Consider the following 19,786-nt stretch of genomic DNA (forward strand, 5'->3'; position numbering starts at 1 on the left):
GGAGGATTCCCATCCTGGTGTTTCAAAAAAACAGACCTGCTTTGCAAGCATTTGCAAAGCAGAAGTAGGCTGCAGCAGAAGGAAGGAGAATAAAAGGTTAACAAATTGCTTCTAAGGAGCTGTGCCTGCCTGCTGCTTGAGAAACTTGGTGCCTGTCTGCCCTTGAGAAATGAAACTTTTCAGAGTTGAAAGGCTCTGCCCTCTGATTGACCCGGAGATAAGGCAAAGTGATAATTTGAACTTGATAAAAATTTCACGTACTATAGGCGAGTATCTACGGTAAGTCACCAAGAAATCCTTTTTTTCCACTCTTGCCTACAAGTTGTAGGAAGTTCAGTTAGCAAAGGGTGCCTATTATTAAACTAGCAAGTGTTCCAAGTACATTGGCTTGCCATCTCGTTCACAGCTGATGATCAGCCTATCCAGACTGTATGCCCCCTTCACCTCCCTATGTATAGTTTAAGACAATTCAATTGGCTTTCAGCTGAAGCTTTTAAGAAAAAAAAATCCCACTAAATAGCAAAGGAGAAAGCAACTGGGATAGAAGCAGGGGTAAGTACTAAAGTTCCCACCTTAGTTGTTTCTTGGACAGGTTGGGGTAGTCAACTCAGTCACATTCATCTGTAGCCTTGGAAGAAATGCTGAAAATGTCCTCTTCCCCATCAGACTGTTTTCTTACCAAAAATCTTCCCAAATAAACTTTTTCCCATGAACTGGCTATTTTCTGCAATTTTTTATTTTCTGTACATTCCAGTTTGCATACAGACCTACCGAACCTGGCCTGTACACATGTATCTGACTTATGTATTTCTGCATAGACTTCTGTAAGTCTATGGGCTGTAATTCACTGCTGCGGGGTTAGGTTTGGGATTGGTGGTTGAAACCAGCACAAGGGGAAAGAGCTGATTTTCCCTCCCTGTGCACTGTGGTCTTGATGAAGAGCAGGTATTCCAGTGGCTAATTCAGGTGAAAGAGGAGGCCTTTAGAAAAATTCTTCTTGAGTGTGCATGCACTAAAGCTTGACACTTAGCTGCTGTGAACTACGGTAGTACAAACCTAAAAAAACATTCCCAATAGAGAGCAACTTATATGACTCTCTGTTCCACAGGCTTCTACCAGGTAACTCTCCTGTAAATCATATGCACAAGATGAACCCTGTAGTTGTGGCTGATGAGCTGGCCAGAGGTTGGGAGTTGGCCATGCATTAATGTGCCGCTGAACTCCTGTTTGTAGTAAGTACCAAGTGGGAGGAAACTGAACAATCTGGCTGTTTCCTAGTGTCGGTACTTCATTGTGCACAGAGGTCTCTAGGCAATAATGTAATCAACAGCAGTGTAGCCTGGAAAAGGGGAAGAAAGCAGAAATCCAATAAGCAGCTTGCAGAACCATGTCCTCATTTATCAGATGTCTTAAGCTCCTGAGTGTGTGTGGAAAGAGATTCTGCTTTTACCGTCATCCTGCAAAGTGACTTGATGAAGGACTAAATCTTCCTGGAAAACCTACTTATGAGCAATTCTCCAACATATGTATTAATACCATGCATCAACAATGATGTACACTCAGTTGTGTTGCTAGGGGGCTACGGGCCACACCAGGTGATGCGGACAGTGGGGGTGACACCACTGCTGGCCAAAAGTTTTTCAATCTTGGCATTTTCAAATAATACCATCGTGTTATATATCATTGGGTGTGTAATTTCATGCAGAATGCAGTGAAACAAACAATGTTGAAATGTCCCAGTTTATAAAAAGTTATAGCCAAAAAAAACCATTTGGGAATGGGCAATGGTAAATGCCAGTTACAAGGAGGATTGCTCTTTTAACACCCTACACGCTGGCTTCTCAGGGACTTTTGCTTTGCCACTGCAGAAAAAATGTTAGTTTTTATTGGTCTTTGAGCTGACGAGGTAGCAGGACTACTCAGTCTACATTGGTTCCCCAAGTTACGGACATTCAAGTTACATAATACATAATACTTAATACATAATACAGGGCAGGAGGTCTGGTCTAGAGGGCAGGAGGTCTGGGCTAGAAGGTAGAGCCTCCATTGCCTGAAGATTAACATCCACAAGGTCGCTAGTTCGAGGCCACCGGCACCGTGCGACCTTGAAGCAGCTGGCAAGCTGCAGCTGAGCTGTTCCATCTGCTTGCAGTGTGGGAGGATGGAGGCCAGAATGTTAAACCAGATCGAAGTGTAACACCTTGAATGTAGTGGTTCTTGAAAGAAAGAACCTTCTTTCAATTTGTAAAAATCCCTGCGTGGATTTAATAAGCCTGCCTATGTAAACCGCCTTGAATAAAGTCTTGAATAAAGACCAAGAAAGGCGGTATATAAATATTATATATTATTATTATTATTATTATTACATAATGCGTTGGTGCATTAATGCAGGTGCAGTATCTCCTGTCATGGTGCATTTGCACAAGTGTGGTAGTGCTAGGTCAGGAAGAATAGTAGTCCTGTGTCTGCAGCATTTCTCATGCCATGTAGGAACATGTGGTGGGTGGGGGAGGCAGGTGAGGCAGAGTCTCCCCACCAGAGTCCACTGCAGCCCTTGGGTTGTGAGTGCTCGCACACCTCACACGTGGTGGAGCTTTTTGGAGGACTCTTGTGGGGAGGCTGTGCCTCACCTGTCTCCCCACCCACTGCAGGTCTCTGCACAGAATGGGTTCTAGCAGTCCCCAAGCTGTACTTGCCAGCAATTGCTAGGTTGGTGTGGATGTGTTGAGTACTGTGGGGTTTTTATGCAGATATCCCTCAGTGAATTTAGCTTTCTATTCTGTCTCTTCAGCCTTTGCTTGCTTTTTTTGTATGTGGAAGATGTGGGAACTCCTTTTGTTAAGAACTTGATTGGCGGGACTGCATTTACCACCTCCAGGTTTAGCTAGCTCCCCAATAGCTTGTCTTAATTGCAGCTCAGTATGAATCAGACAGACAGTCCGTGTCTCCTTGTTGTGCAATATAATTCCCTTTTAAAAAAATCCTGGGTGCTGCAGCAGCAAAAGGAAATGCTCTTCTTTTCAAATATACTGAACAAACATCACTTGGCATTTTGAAGTTCTTTTCTTATCACGTGTGTCTTCCATGTGAAGGTAGGGGGAGGCCCAGTTCAAACACAATGTCAAGCCGTGGGTTATCATTAAGGGAGTGTGCCATGGCAGGCCTGGGGCTCACACATTCTCCTTTCCTTATTGTCTACGTGCAATTGGCAGTTTCACACTTTGTAACGAACTGCTGAAATGGAAAACTGGTAGTTGAAAATAGTGAGTGGAAGTGAAATCTTCCAGTTGTGTGCAGATGAAAGAAGCAGAGAGCACCAAGGCTTATTCCAGTGCATCCTCATGACACTAAGATATTGTTTAGAGTTGCATCTGGATAGGACCAGAGTGAGACCCTTTCCATTGGCCACCTTGACCCAACTGCTATCCAGCCCTTCCCTCTCACACTCCATCAGCAGCCAGCCAGTCTGCAACAGAGGGAGGGAAGCTACAGTCACAAAATGTAGGGGGGAAAAATATAAAATGACAGCAAAGTAAGCAGACACTATTGTGAAAAGGCCAGTTTTTGAAGGCAGTTGTGCTAAGTAGGCAACAGGTCAATTCTTTTGCCTAAACATCACTAATGAGTCCTTGAATTCCTGTTCTTATACGCGGATGCCTGCACTTCTAGCAGGTGACCAGTAGGTGGGGCTTTGTTCTACTACTAAGTGTACCCTCCTGCAATGTTGGGTGGTGGGGGGCAAGCACTCCTGTCCTTGTTAACAAACAAAATGAAAGAAAATATTGAAAAGGTAAGCTAATTTCTTCATAGTTACATTCTTAACTCTATCGACTATTAACTGGATAGCCCCATCAAATAACTGGAGATCAGCTTAACAATGCAGTCTTCTCCCACCTTACGAGGGTAATTCATTACTAAAAAAAAAAAAAAAAAACTCCTCATAGGAAGAATTCTCATAAATAAAAAATGTAATTACCATTAATTTGATGGAGAAAATTTTTATGCATTCTTGAACCCCACTGACACCCACTTATGCTAAACTGACACCCACTTATGCTAAAATTCCTAAAGCATCCTGGGTGACTTTGGGACAGTCACTATCTCTCAGCCTTTGCTTACCTCACAGGCTTGTTGTGAGGATAAAAGGAGGAAAGAAATCATGTACACCGCTCTGAGCTTCTTAGAGAGAAAGGGTGGTATAAAAATGTGTAAATAAACAAAACATGAAATCCCGTTAAAACAGACAGCAATCATTAACATAAGTTATTGTAACACAACCTAAGACATTTTCCCTTTATTATTACTCTAGAACAGGGGTGTCCAAAGTTTTTGGCTAGAGGCCACATCATCTCTCTGACACTGTGTCGGGGGCTGGGGGGGAAAAGAATTAATTTACATTTCAAATTTGAATAAATTTACATAAGTTTACATAAATGAATATATTAAAGATGAACTTATATGAAGGTCTGGCAATAGCTCAAGGCCTATAAAAGGTCTTGCACAAAGCAAGTCTGGCCTTTCCTTTGCTGCCTCTACTGCATCACAGATGTGAAACAGTAAGCAATGGAGGTACCCTCATCCCACAGCTCATGAGACAGGTCAAACAGTTGCCTTCATGCTGAGAGCAGTTGCGTCGGGCCAGTGTGGGCTCCAAAAAATCTCCGGAGGGCCAGAGGCTCATTGGAGACTGGGGGTTCCCTGAGGGCCGCATTGAGAGGCCTCGAGGGCCACATGTGGCCCCAGGGCCGGGGTTTGGGCACCCCTGCTCTAGAATATGGCTGTCTACTTGCTCTTGTTAAGGTCTTTTGTAGCTATTGCACATCATACGTTTAAGACTATGCTCACAAACAGAGCATGTATATGATGATGTTTATGTAATTCAGCCTTTAATGCACAAGTTTATCACTGCTATAAACTAGAAAACCACAAGTACAAGAGGGTAACTTAACACATCACTTGCCAATTATACACCTGTGGAGATGACTGCATGTTGGTTCTTATCTCATGGTGTTCTGCTGCTCTCAAAGTACACGAAATCCAAATCAGCCCTCATCAATGTGAAGAAATGCCTCATCAGCCAAAGTAGGGGTCTTAAATTCAATTTTTCTTAACCTGAATGGGCATATCTCAGGTGATGACTAGATTTCACTGGCCAACTTTACTGGCTTGCCAGTCTTTGTATATATGAGTTGAGCTTTTTGGGACTTCCACATTGGTTTCAATGGAGCACATTAAGAAAATCTACTTCTGATGACAGAATTGCAATCTGATGTCTTTGTTACAGAAGAAGTCTTTATCTCCTTTTGTCAAGCTGTTTCAGTTTATTTCATCTATGATGATAAAGCTGCCTGCACCTGACCTTTTTACTGCGGTGGCATTTTATGCCAGCCACAACATGACTTTTGAATGCTAATCTGAAGCTCAATGTTGACACACTTCTGTATGTAGTGAACAGAACTCTTGCTTTAAAGCAAAGCTTGTTGCTTTCCAGGGTGATAATAGCTACTTCTTGAAGGTGCTACTCCAGGAATCCACAATTGTTGATTTACTAGCCAGTAATTACTACCAACCCCCTCTCTTTTCCTGTGTCCTTTCATGTGCAGAGGGCTTGGGGGAGAGATGTCATCTCCTCTCATATGCAGAGAGATGGAGACAGTTAAATTTAAAAAGTCAGGAACCCCTGACCCTAGGCGTTAGTTGTCCAGAAGGAACTCCTGTTTTTTTCAAATGTGCCAGTGAAAATGAGACTTGCTGGGAAGGGGTGAATCTGTGTGGTGCTGGATGCCACTCTGCAGAGGACTAGAGATATTTGCACCTTGTGTATGAACTTATAAGGGTGCCTGTGTTAACTAAAAGTAGTTCTAAGGTACTGTTGCAAAGAAGGAAAGTCTTTTTTGTTTCATGACCATTTTGTTTTTGCACACACACTTACGCATGATGTTCTTCTTCAAGGGGTATTGGAGTATGCATGGGAAACTCCATTGAACATATGAAATTATTGTGTTTGCCGTAGTGGCTGGTGAGATAGTTTGCTTGTAAGTGAGGAGCTGTGGGGCAGTGCTTGCAGAAGGAGACCAGGCAGCCTTAATGGGGGGCATTGCACAGTGGCGGTAGAGAGGTATGGAGGCTGCTGTGACAATATCCCCTACTGGCCAGCAGTGCCCAGTGCAGGCATCAAATACAGGAGCCCACATCAGATGCTGCTGGCCAGTCCGAAGTTAAGTGTCTGCATGGGACCTAGCAGTCCCAATGCCACTCACTGTCTTGCAGCATTTACCTGCAAGAGCTTCAGGATCTCCAAATTCTGGGCATCACTAAGTAGTGGCAGCCTGTTGCTTACCAATGAGCCACTTTACCAGCCAATACTATACTTGACTCAGTTCTGAGGCAGGCAATACTCTGATTAGTGAATTCTTTTTATCATGTTAATTTTCAATTCCTGGCTATCTAAAATCAGTGCACTTATACCTCTGTCCTGTTAACTTTATTCTAAATACCTTCACTGGTCTCCCAACCCACACACAGGCCTGCTTCAAATATCACATTCCTGGTCCCAACAAACCATGGTTGGTTGGATTCACATTGAGCAACAAACTCAAGAACCCCCCACAGTTTGATCCTGGTTTTTAGGGACCACAGTTTCTGAGCTTGGATGTCATGGCAAACTATGGCTTAAAAATCTAGGGGCCACTTGCACTGTGTGGTGAGGTACCTGCAAAACTTAGTGGTTTGTACCCCCTCTAGCTATGTTACTGGTGATAGGATTGAAAACCACCAATTTGTAATCCAGGATCAGTTTTAAACTCGTTTGTTAAAAACAATCTTTTAAGTGTTTGAAACAATTTGATTTGCAGTTTTCTGAATTCTGTATCAGAAGGTTTATCTGTCACCACTGAATGTGGTTTTGAAATCAGGAAATTCTAAATATTTTTTTAAATCAACTGCAGACTATTTTCAAGTTCTTCTTTTTCTTCTCTGTGTAATCCTGACTTTTTCTAAACTGCATACTGTTGTGTTTGTGTCTTCTCTGCAGGTGATTATAAATAGCACAATCACACCTAATATGACCTTTACCAAAACCTCGCAGAAATTTGGCCAGTGGGCTGACAGCAGAGCAAACACTGTCTTTGGCCTGGGTTTCTCTTCTGAACAGCAACTAACCAAGGTAACTGGGTTTTTGAATCACTTTTTCTTGCTGCTTTTTTTTTTTTTTTTTTGCAAGTAACACGCAAGTTAAAAAAACAGACATATGGCTCTAGTGGGAGCCCTATATATAAACTGGACTTCTTCCATTTTTGAAATGGATAGCAACTTATCTCTTTGCAGGTGATGAGTCTTCCTTAATCAATGAGTGGGCCAGAGTGTGGGAGATGTTAACTTGCAAGCTAGATCTTTTCTCAGTGTGTTTGATCACATATGGGCTGCCTGGCTTGCTGTGCCTTGCTGAGGACCAGATGCTTTGCTTAGTGAAAAGCAGTGGCTGAAAACAGTAGCTGTGTGTCTTGCTCCCCACTTGTCTCTAGAACGTCTATTAGAACTTTCTTATGTGTTGTAATCATGACATTCTGTTCCCTACCTTTTTCCCCACTAGCAGTGGATGGTGTTTGGAGTAGGGAAATAAAATATTATAAAGGCAGGAAATGGGGAAGTTCTAGCAGGCCAAACTTGTTTCCATTTTTGGCATCAGCTGTGTATGCTGAGTATCACCTCTACTTTTGGCCTTTTTAAAAAAAAAATCTGTGTTTATTCATTTAGTCTCTTCTGAAGGCTTGAAGTGGGTCACAGTAGGTTAAAAGCAGACAACCTTCTAAAAATCCCATTAAATTCTGAAAGTCAATTGGCATAGATGATGCTAGAAAGTCAGCCCTTTCTTTGATTCACCCCAGCCACCAAACACTCCCTCTAAGAAATGTTAAGTTTTTAAGGGAGTGATGGAGTGTTTGTGTGTCCTCTGGACTGGGAATTTTCATAGTGTGATGTTTGGGTCACACTACACAGGCTTCTCTTTCTGAAGCACCAGCTGCTACAAGGGACAAATGTTGCAGAAATTATTTGTGATGGTAGAGGGTCTCATAAAGTTAATAGGACTGATGGGGTGGTAAGCAAGGTGAACCACTGCTAACTAGATGAAGAAGCATTTTTAAAGGGCCAGTGCTCATATTTAGTAATAAGAGAGCAACTGTCTCTATTGATTCCAGCTGCTTTTAGTGTCTCTCCTAGTGACTATCACTGATGCCTCCCTTTGTACGTGGACATCATCCTCCTCTAAGTCCTTTTGCTATATACACTTTTTGCTTTGTTAACATTTTGCTGAAAAGCAGTATATAAATACTGCACATAATTTATTTGCACTTAGATGGTGCTATAGAAATTAAAAGCCAGGCTCTTATCCCAGTAACTTAAAATCAATGAAGTAGAAGTAGGCAGGATTAATTGGAGAAGAATTTATGTTTATTTTTTTGCACATATTGGGCTTAGTTGCAAGAAGGGTTACTTGTAATGAATAATGTAAAAAAAATCACCCAATGTACTCCCTCTGTGTTGAGAGAGGAGTCTTGTCAGAAATAAGCAGCATGTTTGTCCATGCTATGAAAGAAGCACTTATCTTGAGATGTAGTTGGCAGTTTTAACTCATCTTTAGGTCATGATGCCTAACTAAATGTTAATACCCTTGACCATTCTGTAGGTTCTCCATTCATCTTGTTCTTTGTAACCTTGCAAGCTGTGGATGAAGGAATTAGATCAGAGTTTGGGTTTACAGAGGTTGTGGCTGCTGCCAGAGAAGGCAGCTGCATGTTTGTCATTTGGGTGAAAATGTCTTGCAGATTTTCTTTGAACACAATATTGGTTTTATTAGTTGCACTTGGGTGCAACTGCTGTCAAGTTTTTTGTACTGAAGGTCTTCAGTGGGCAAGTTGACGGTGCTGCTGCTATCTTAGTTCTCTTGCTCAGGCCAGCCCAGTTTGTAGAGAGAGGTACACCAGGAAGGATAATTCAAAAGACGTGTTTTTTTCAGATTTTGATCCACATGAGAAGATATCAGAAGGTCCATAAGGAAATTTCATGTGAATAAATTGTTAGGAAGGAAATAGGGCCTTCAAGTAAAGTCACTTTTTTTTCTGGAAGTGTGTCACACAACGCAAAAGAAGCCGGAGCTTGAACTGAAGGCTGAGCTCTTCACACTGAATTCCATAAAATTGGTCCCTTTTCCCTGTTCAGCTGCTGTGGCTGCAAAGAAGATGTGGCAGCTTCCCCATGTCTTCAGGGCCCTTGTGGACCTGCAGGGAGTTCACACAGCCAGCCAAATGTGATGCTCCTTTCTTTCCACCAGTAGCCAAAGAATCCCCTTTTGTTCAGTTTACTTCCACTTTCTTTTAATTTGCAGTGTGCAGAGGCATAACTAGGATGGAGCCTGAGGGGCATCTGCCCTGGGCACTATACCAAGAGGGGGCACATGACCGCCCCTCAGATTTTACCCTAATTACCGACACTGGTGGTTTTGTGCCCCCATTCTCCTCTGGAGCAAGCTCCCTCCTCTGGGGATAACTCAGAAGTGACTCTCTTGTGCCACAAGCAGCACAAGGCAGTCACTTCTGGGTCTTCCCTGGATGAGGAGGAGCTGGTCGCTTTACACCCCCCCCCCTCATTCCAGGAGGGGTGCAAAGCCACTGTAGTGAGCACTCCCTTCTCTGGAGAGAACCCAGAAGTGACATCATAACATTATGTGATGTCACTGCCCCAGATATTGGGATAATGCGTTATGGCTCTTGCGGTATGGCCTCGCAGTTCTTTCTCCTCCTGTAGGACATTCTCCTGTCTTTCGCGCCCTTTCCATTCTTAAGCATTTTAAAAGCATATTTTGAGAAATGGGCATCTTTGAGTGGACTTCCTGCAACCTCTTTAAGGTGGACGGAAGATAAATGAGACGCACATAACACATGAACCTTATTTCACATCAATAAATCATCTTGACTGATACAGGAGTGTAGTCTTTATTCTGTAATCAGCTCTAGAAGGAAAAGCTATTTGGGGCATTATGGTGTAATTGGCACCTCAGTTTATCACTTTATAAAACCCCACAGTGGAGCATTCAGACAGAGGAAGCACAGGAACTAAGGATCCCCATATCACTTAGCCTAACCTACTGATGGAAAAGCAGGAGACCTTATAAACACAGAGTGAGTGTTTGCTCTGAATAGAGGCTAGTGCTGACCTGGAAATGGGGCCACAGAGCTTGGTGGTACTGCTGAATAAAAGCTTTCCAGTGCCTGAGAATGGAGCCCCTTGCTGGTACAGTCCACAAGCTAGCAAGTTATCCCAGAGGTGGCAAGGCTGAAAGTGTGAAGCCAGCCCAGTGCCAGCATCAGGCTTCTGGGTGTCCTTGGGGATGAATATCTCCAATGCCCTGGTGCACTGCCGGCCATCCATGAGGCCGCTTGATGTGGGTTGCATTTGTCACAGATTGCAGGAGATCTGAGGAAGGGTGGACTCAGTGTGCCTTTCACCAAATTGTTGGCAGTGCAGAGCAATGATCTGCTTCCGGCTTACTCTACCTAGACTTCCTGTTTGATTTACAGGGGTGGCACAAAGGGAGGGGCCCAGGATCGACAGTGGGGTCCCCAGTCTCATACTTTGAGTCATGGCACAAAAAAGGTTGAAAACCATTGGCGTAGCACTTTCTGTGAGTGTAGAGAACTTTACGTGCATTATTTTGATGTGGGGCCTACAACAGTCCTGCAATATTGATATTCTGATTTTTATTATAGCTCCCCAGCTGTAACATGGGGAAGAGGCTGAGAGGATGTGACTTACCTGAGGCCACCTGGGGAGTTCCCACCTGGGGGGTTCTGACTTGCAGTTCAGTCTCTCAGCCTCTGCTCCATCCTGATCACCTTGAGCACTCTCAGTCAACTGCTTGTCAGCCAAGCGGCCACTGGTTTCCGTTTCCCACTTTTGAGTCTTGGCTTTCTGTTTGGGAATAATGGGATTCATTATTGTATCCCATTATTCAACATGTTGGTCCCCAAGAACAATAAAGAAAATGTAGTTGTGACAATAACTATAATTGGACATTCTGCCATGCATGAATGTGCCTGACTGAACATGACTTCATTGGTTTTGCAAGCTTTTTTCCCATTGAGACTCATCTTTTTAAAAAAGTCATTTAAAAAAGCGGCCTGATCTGCTTCATTAATTCCCATACAAAGCAGGAATCATGAAAAATTCATGCAGGCTGAATGTCAAGATCTGTTAAGGGGGGTGGCTGTTTGTAATAGACTTGTAAGAGACGGGGTTTGGGGAGGGCAAGGGGAAATGGTTTCTGTCCGGTCCAGTTTGCATTTAGTAAATGGGGATGAGGAAGGAATATCAATTCCAGATCAGGAATTGGAGATCCTAAGCATTGCAGATGGAAGATTGTTAATGAATGAAACACACATTGTAGAGACAACAGTATCCACAGATTTTAAGTATGATTTTAAATGACTCTTCGATAACTCATATGGTGGGTCATCCGTTACTAGATCTATTGATTTCACTGGGGCAATCAACATAATGAAGTAAAGCATTTGCATGTTTATCACTCTTTAAAATCCAGAAGTAAACTGTTCAACATTTAATCCAACAAATTTTTACTCTAATGCAGCCCAAGGCAAGAAGTTACTGTGAGGTTGCCAGACAAATTACATTCATGGCCAGTTGCGGGAATATATTAGGCCTGGGAGTGTTTTCCCCAGAAAGGTACTTTCAGATGAATATCTGTGTTGATCTGTTGCAGCAGCTCTCCCTCTCCCCACCCACTGCATCCATCTCCCTGTGGTGAAATTGATGTCTTAATACAGGAATTGAAGGCAAATGCCACAAAAAAAGATGGGTAAAGGTGATGAATGAAGATATTTTCAACCAGTGTGCCATGGCACATGGGTGTATTGCAAATGGTCCACAGGTGTCCCACAGGAATTTGGGTGAGGGTCATTTATTATTAGGGCCTTTGGGGGGATACGAGCCTCCTGGCAGCAGTGTAGCATGCCTTGTCAGTTGTCAAAGAAAACTGATGGTGTGCCTTGACAATTTTGGTGCCTTGCCAGTGTTCCATGAAATGAAAAGGGTTGAAAATTGCTGCTCTAGTTAGTAGAGGAAGGAGGAGTGAATTCCTGAGCCTTTTGAGTTGCCCCCCTCACAACATTGGAAGCAGGACAAGTTAGTTGAATTATCTCCTTTTCCTTTTCAGATCAGCCCTTCCTCTTCTTCCTCTTCCTTTTCAGACCAGCCCTGCCTCATCCTCTGCAAGCAGGGTCTAGTGTGAGCACTGTGGAGTGTACCAGTAATGCCAGTGTGTGTTTTGAAATATATACACGTTTGGGGCTCTGTGCTCCAATTTCTGGCTTCTCCTCCCCCCTGCCCCCCACATTGTCCAACCAGCGCAAAGACCCCTTTGGGGCAGAGTATTGAGCTGTGCTCTGGGTGAGTTCAATCCCCTTGGCCCTCAGGCTTCTGGCATGAGAGAAAGGAGTTTTGGGGCAGTACAGCAAGGAGCGTGGCAGCCCCTGGGAAGGCGGCAGGGCCAGCAATAGAAGCTTCCAAGGGGGGATCTTCTGGCTCAGAGCAGGAGTCCCATGGGCTGCAGAGAGTGTGGAATACCTTCCCCCTCATGGGGCAGGGACTGTTCAGTAGTCGCTGTTGAACATAAGAACAGCCCCACTGGATCAGGCCATAGGCCCATCTAGTCCAGCTTCCTGTATCTCACAGCGGCCCACCAAATGCCCCAGGGAGCACACCAGATAACAAGACTGTCCCCAAGCAAGAGTTCTTGGGGCTGTGGCCTCCCCAGTGAATTCAGTGGAGACGTTGATCAGAAACAGGATGCTGGACTATTTAGAAACAGAACTCGCCCCCCCCTTTTGCCTCATCAGTTGATTGTTTTGGATACTTGAAGCTTCATACTACTTTTGTACTTCCATAAATGTGTGTAGATTAATTTAAAATAAACTGGAGTTAGTTTAATTTAAAATAAACTTGTTCTGCGCCAAGCCAGTGTGATGCTATGAGTGTGTGTATGTGTTTAGTTTGCAGAGAAATTTCAAGAGGTGAAAGAAGCTGCCAGGCTAGCTAGAGACAGATCTCAAGAAAAAATAGAGACTTCCAGCAACCACTCCCAAGTAAGTAATTTGTGGTCCACATACAGAACCAGCCCATCTGTGAGGCGAACTTAGGCAGTTGCTTCAGATGACAGATTGGTTGGGAATGCTGTCTTCCTCTGTTGCTGCTCCATCTTCCACTCCCTGGATCCAAAAAGGAAGAAAGGAATGAAGTGGAAGAGGAAGTGTGAAGGAGAATAGAGTAGGAGAGTGATGGGCTAGAACATTGAAGGTGCTCTAGCTCACCACTTGTCTCTTCTCTGTAGTTCCTATTTTGTTCCATTTCCTTTATATTCAAATCCAAGCACTGGGAAGAGGAGTGGTAGAGATTGCAGCTGGCACACTGCCAGTATGGGGTGATGGTTGGCACTTGACGTGTTGCCTCAGGTCCTAGAAGGTCTTGTGCAGACCATAGTAATATATGGGATGACATGAGGTGAACTGATTGAAGCTTCCTTTTACAAAATAATAGACTAATTTCTGGCAGTAAGATTTAAAAACATCAAGACTGCTGCCAAAGTTTAACACCAGGTGGAGAATAGCAGATATGTCATGAATATTCTCTTTAAAATAAAAATTGTAATTGTATTGTCCTTTGGGATATTTGATAGCCCAGGGCAGTGTTTCTCAAACTGTGAGTTGGGACCCACTGGGTGGGTCGCGAGCCAATTTCAGGTGGGTTCCCATTCATTTCAATATTTTATTTTTAATATATTAGACTTGATGCTACCATAGCATGTGACTGCATTTGGGGAAAAGTTACAGACCTGTACTTTTAACAGACTACTATGTATATGCTTTTAACAATGACAGTAAATAGGACTTACTCCTGGGTAAGTGTAGGTAGGATTGCAGCCTAGGATTGTTAAAAATTTCCTTGCTCGATGATGTCACTTCTGGTCATGACATCACTTCTGGTGGGTCCCGACAATTCTTTATCTAAAAAGTGGGTCCCAATGCTAAATGTGTGAGAACCACTGGCCCGGGGTGTAGGTAGGCTAGTACTTTATCGATCTAATACAATGTTTGTGGACTGTGCCATTTCTGACTGTGCTTGGGAGGAATATTCTACCCCTTGAAAATGTTCCCCACACAGAAAATTAGAGCATTTTGGAGAGAGGTTCTGATCTATCAATGTGTTAGTTTTATGATCCAACTGAGTTAGTTTTCTGTGGGCAGGAATAGATTTTTAAAAGACTGTCTTTAATCTTAAAGCGACAGTTTTACCAAGTGAGTTGGTGTAAACCACTGGTTTACTGTTGGTGTAAACCAACCTCTGGATCACAAAACGACCACTTCTTTTTTGTCTACTGTCAGATCCTAATACACATAAAGTGCTAAGTTGAGACCGGCTTTGTATGAATTACTGTCCTGTAAGATAGATCAGCATTTCTCAATGCTGCTCCCCGGAAGTACCACTTGCTATTGTGCTTTCCTTGGAGGTACCACTGGAAGTAACTGGTAATGACATCATCACCAGTTACTTCCAGATTTGGAGACCACGATGGGAGCTTCCAAGGTCAGTAAGAGGCTCGGGGCAGGTGAGAGAGCTTTTTCGTGCAATTTTAAACCATGTGTTAGAGTTCTGCACACCAGCTTCAGCTTCCTATCACCACTGGAAGCTCCTGTCACAATATCGCTGCTGGGTGATGGGTGCTATGCGTACCACTCAACACCATCCAGCATACCACTGGTGGTACACGTACCACCAGTTGAGAACCACTGAGATTGAATAATCTTCTCTGTGTTGTGTGTTGTTCAGGAATCTGGCCGTGAAACCCCATGTTCTACTCGGGCATCCAGTGTGAACGGAACAGATGATGAGAAGGCATCACACGGTGGTCCCATAGATGCACAACTTAAAGCAGAGAACGAGAAACTGAAGCTTGCTCTTGCCCAGAGGTAAAACTGGTTTTCATATCCATGTTGTGTTATTGTCTGTTTGGGTGTTTAAGGTTTCAGGGTTACTATATGATGCATTGAATATAATGCCTTCAGTGTACTTGGTGCTTTATTCATTCATTCATTCATTCATTCACATTTTTATACCGCCTTTCCTCCAAAGAGCTCAGGCCGGTTTACACAGCTGCTCCTTCCCTCCTTATTGTCCTCACAACAACCCTGTGAGGTAGGTGAGGCTGAGAGAAAGTGACTGGCCCAAGGTCACCCAGGAAGCCTTGTGGCTAAGGGGAGATTTGAACCTGGATCATCCAGGTTTACATATAGTGAAAAGTCAGGTCCCTGCCCTGAGGAGCTTACAGTTTAGTTATTGAGGCAACAGAGAGAGGGAAGGGGATGGAGACGGGGATAAACAGGGGAAGCACACGCAGTTTCGGTTACATGTACTTAAAACAAACAGCACAATCCTAGGATTATCTACCCAGAAGTCCCATTTTATCCCAGGGAAGTGTATATAGGACTGCAGCCTTCATCATGGTAGAGGATGGGGGCTAAGGTGGTGTCAGAGATTTCATGGGCAGGTAAATATTGCATGGGGCTGAGCAGGCATGCTGTTTTGGATTGGCACTTCAGACTATATGTTAGAGAGGCTGTTGGTAGTATTGATAGCAAATAGATCCTTTTGACAAAAAAACTTTTTGCAAAAAAATGAATGCTATTAGTAACAAGGTAGTTTTGAAAGTACCATTGCATTAAAAAAAAGGACAGAAGGAAATGGGCTTAAAATATTGGATTTGAGAATGGGGGTTTCTGGAGGGGGGAAAGGGGTACAAGGGAGGACCTTACCCAAGCTGGTTTAGAAATCTCAAGTTTGCGTCTCTTTTTTTTCTGCTTTAGTTCCTCCAATGTAAAGAAATGGGAAATAGAATTGCAGTCTCTTAGGGAAAGCAATGCCCGACTGAATTCAGCGCTCCAGGAATCCGCTGCCAGCATTGAACAGTGGAAAAAACAGTTTTCTGTCTGTAAGGAAGAGAATGATCAACTCAGGAGCAAGGTATTGGGTGTAGCAAATGGAAGCATCAGTGTTTTGCTGGCCTCTCTCTCCAGAATTGCCTTAAGAAAACATGTCAGCTGGGGATGATCCTGCATCTATGGACTGGATTTTCCTGGTCCAAGCTAAAGAGATTCATAGGGAAGGCACAGCAGTAACTTCGTGCTTTTAACCAATTTGTGTTTTTTTTCAGTCATAAAACAAACAGGAGACCCACTGCCAGAGGGCGCCAGCACCTCCTTCATAATGAGGGTGGAGTCTGAGGGATAGTCCCCCCCCCCTTGGTGTAGTATCCAGGGCAGGTGCTAGTTATGGCTCTGCCTATTGCAAAACATCATGACTGAGAGGAAGAATGGCAGTCTGCCTACAGTATTGACACCCAACATTTTAAAAACTGGAAATCCTAATTTAAACCATAACATGGTTGCAAATGTTTTTGTCTTTAAATATTGCAGTTACAAATGCTGCATGGTGGGAGGTGTTCTGCATTTCTCCCAAATGTAACAGCTTGACTGCTCGGACCATGCAATATCCCTAATGAAAAGTGCACTCTGGATAAATTGCATATAGACAAGCACTGCAAAGGAGCATCTGACTTCTCGAAAGAAGTAAAAAATGGTGGAAAGGCCCCTAAATGTGAGAACGTTGCATTTTTAGTGGTCCTGCTTTTCAACTCTTTCCATTTTAATTCAGTGATTAGAAGAGAGAGAGAGAGAGAGAGAGAGAGAGAGAGAGAGAGAGTAAAAATATGTTTTTTTCTCTTCCTTTTAAGATTGAGGAATTGGAAGAACAATGCAACGAGATAGATAAGGAGAAAGAACTCAATGCCCAGCTCAGCAGACGGCTGCAGGAGCTGGAAACAGAGCTCCAGGACAAGGAGCTGGTATGTACAGTTGTTGCATGAATGACTTTAAAGCTGTGGACTTTGCCACATCACTTTTGGGGATCTAGTCCCCACTCCAAAAATAAAAATGTGAAATGCTAACACAAATCATTTTAGGAGTTAGGATGGAGTTGGCTGAGGACGCTTGATTTGGTTAGTGCCTCTGCTTGGGACATTGTTTGTGAGCAAAAAGGAATCTTTCACGTTCTTCACCTTTTATCCTGAGGCCTTATTCCAATTTTTCTTTTAGTGCGGGAACAAGGCTGAACAACACTCTGTTAAATTGGATAATAGCACAATCCTATGCATGTGTACTCCATTTATTTCAGTGGACCTTACTGCCAGATAAGTGTACAGGGTTGCAGCCTAAAATGCTTCTCATTTTCTAAATGAGCAGACGGAGTCATCCAGGGCTAGTAGGCTTAGCATAGAAGGGCTCGATCAACTGCAGGAATAGGCAGAAGTGATGGAAAACCACTGAATCTAAGGATCCATCTATGCTGCAAATTCTCGTATATCATTTTGACATTAGGGTCCAATTCAGTGATCTTATTGACCACCTTTTTTTTTTAAACAGAAAAACATCCTAAAAAATACGTATGTTACATAATAAACAAAAGCACAACAAATTTTAGGAAGCTTGATACCCCTTCATGACAGCCAAACCACAGTTTGCTTGTGAGTTCTGAGCCTGCTTCTCTTGAAGACCAGGAGACAATTTTTGAATCAATACTGCTGCAGAGCTTCCATTTGGAAGGATGCAAGCTGTGCACTCTCAACTCCTGTTGGGTTTTGCCCTTAATGCTCTGCGCTGGCTCAGTTGAGAGCTGCCACTAATGGCTGAAGTCATTTTCCCCGGGCTGCTGTATCTAATGCTCTTAATAGCAATCCAACCTGTGAAAAGAACAGCAAGTTGGTGCATGGAAATAGTTCGAGGTGATGGATTTTGATGCACAATTATGAACGTCTTTCAGCAGTCTTTTTCTAAGAAAAATGTCACGCTTTCTTCTCCAGCCTGTTCCATGGGTAATAGCATTCCTAATGAGCCATATTTTCTAACTTTCAAGCTCCCACTCAGCCAGAAAATGGACTCATGAATATTACAAGCTTCATTTCTACTTGCTGCTGAGGGTTGTCTCCGCTTGCTTTCAGGGCAGGTTCTTACATTAGCAGAGCCCCAGACACTGTCTGTTCCTGGCTTTGTGAGATTAGCTCAGCATGGACCCTTGTCATGTAGGACACACCATGGCAGGAGCACATTTTGAAATACTTGTACTTTAAGGAGCACTAAAAGGGCCAGAGAGAATGACAGTCCAGCTCAAGATGGAGAAGTTTTTAAATTCTAACTATAGCAAACCCAGGGATCTTTGGATGGTCACCCTCTACAGTACTGGATGATCTTTCCTGCATAGACTATAGAATGTTGGAGCTGGAAGAGACCTTGGAGATCATCTAGTCCAGCCCCCTGTTTGGTGTGGACAACTGCTATAGCATCCATGACTGTCCAACCTGTGCTTGAAATGACTAAGAGCCTGTGCCCCAATGAGTAAGAGTCCACAACTGTAAGAGGCAGACTGTTCCTGTGCCAGACAGCCCTTAAGTTTAGGAAATTCTTCCTATGTCTAGTCTAAACCTAGATTCTAGTTTTGTTTCTAGTCCTGCCCTCAAGACGGTACAGACAATAAGTCCTCCTTGTCTTCTCGCTGACAGCTCATCAATTGCTTCAGTGCTTCCCAAATTGGGTCGCACAGTGGGTCATGATCTGGGCCCTCCTGCCTATCCTTGAGCTGGTTTGGCTCCAAATTGGAGCCATTCCAGGAGCCCATTACTTACCAGAGCCTTCAGAAGGGAGGCCTCTCCTGTCCTAGCGACCCACTCTGCAGACCTCAGAATGGTGCTCAGAAGCCTCCATAAGTCACTTTAGTTTTCGGAAGCCACTTCTGGAAACCACAAATGGCTAACAGAGGCTTCTGAGGGTCCTTCTCAGTCGCCAGGCCAGGAGAGGCCTCCAGCACTACCAGGAGCGCTGCAGCCCACTGCAGAGGACAAGATGGGTCTTGATGCTGCAGAGTTTGGGAGCCCCTAAGTTGCTTAAAGATGGCTTTCATCTCTATCCCAAGTCTCTCCTTCTCTAGGCAAAACATACAAATTAACAGTTTCTCATATAATTTGGTTTCTGCATCCCTCATTATCCTAGTTGCATTCCCATGAACTTGCTCCAGATGGCTGAAACCATTCACTTGGATAGTAGTGATTGTGGGTGAAGAGTAAGCATTGGTAGAATCGGATTGTGTTTTCACTTTCTGTAGATTTCTTTTCTTATTCCCTCAGTGATTTTTTTTCCTTGTGTAACATTTTTTATGTGTAGGCGAAAGTGTGTGTATGTGTTAAGGATTTAATAAAGCACAAAATAGCATTGATTTGCAGAATTAGATTGTGCCAAGGTTGTGATAAAACAAGGAAAACCTGGTATAATGTCAAAACAAATAACTGTTTCTTTTTCATTAACACTTCATTTCTTTTGGCAGGGCAAACTGTTTTTCATATACTAATTTTGAATTTCTGCTTTTTAAAAACAAAGTTGGCATTTCAGAAAGATATATTTGATGGTGTGTCTCAATGTAACATCAGCATTTGGGTTACCTTCTCTAGGAATTGGAGGATCTTCGGAAACAGGGAGAAGTCATACCGCAGCTCATGACAGAATGTGAATCAGTATCTCAGAAGTTGCAGGTGTGTTCCCTAATTCACTGTTGTGAAATGTTTTTAGCATTAAGATGAAAGAAAAATGAGGCCCGTAGGCAGAATTTTTGTTCT

At 43.3% G+C, this 19,786-nt stretch overlaps 1 protein-coding gene across 2 annotated transcripts in view; it reads left to right on the top strand.

The window, feature by feature from the left end:
* The window catches only part of HOMER2 (homer scaffold protein 2), a 79,992-nt gene that overhangs the window by 50,985 nt on the left and 9,221 nt on the right, over nucleotides 1-19,786 (top strand). For both annotated transcript variants that reach the window (XR_010794842.1, XM_066636560.1), the window contains exons 3-8: nucleotides 7,034-7,165; nucleotides 13,065-13,157; nucleotides 14,899-15,038; nucleotides 15,933-16,089; nucleotides 16,859-16,969; nucleotides 19,622-19,702. Coding sequence is in view for 1 of the 2 variants with exons in the window: in XM_066636560.1 (XP_066492657.1) it covers nucleotides 7,034-7,165; nucleotides 13,065-13,157; nucleotides 14,899-15,038; nucleotides 15,933-16,089; nucleotides 16,859-16,969; nucleotides 19,622-19,702 (714 nt within the window). In the remaining variant the exon portion in view is untranslated. The remainder of the gene's footprint in view (nucleotides 1-7,033; nucleotides 7,166-13,064; nucleotides 13,158-14,898; nucleotides 15,039-15,932; nucleotides 16,090-16,858; nucleotides 16,970-19,621; nucleotides 19,703-19,786) is intronic.

The sequence above is a fragment of the Tiliqua scincoides genome, chromosome 8 (genome assembly GCF_035046505.1).
Source record: "Tiliqua scincoides isolate rTilSci1 chromosome 8, rTilSci1.hap2, whole genome shotgun sequence".
NCBI classification, from domain to species: domain Eukaryota; kingdom Metazoa; phylum Chordata; class Lepidosauria; order Squamata; family Scincidae; genus Tiliqua; species Tiliqua scincoides.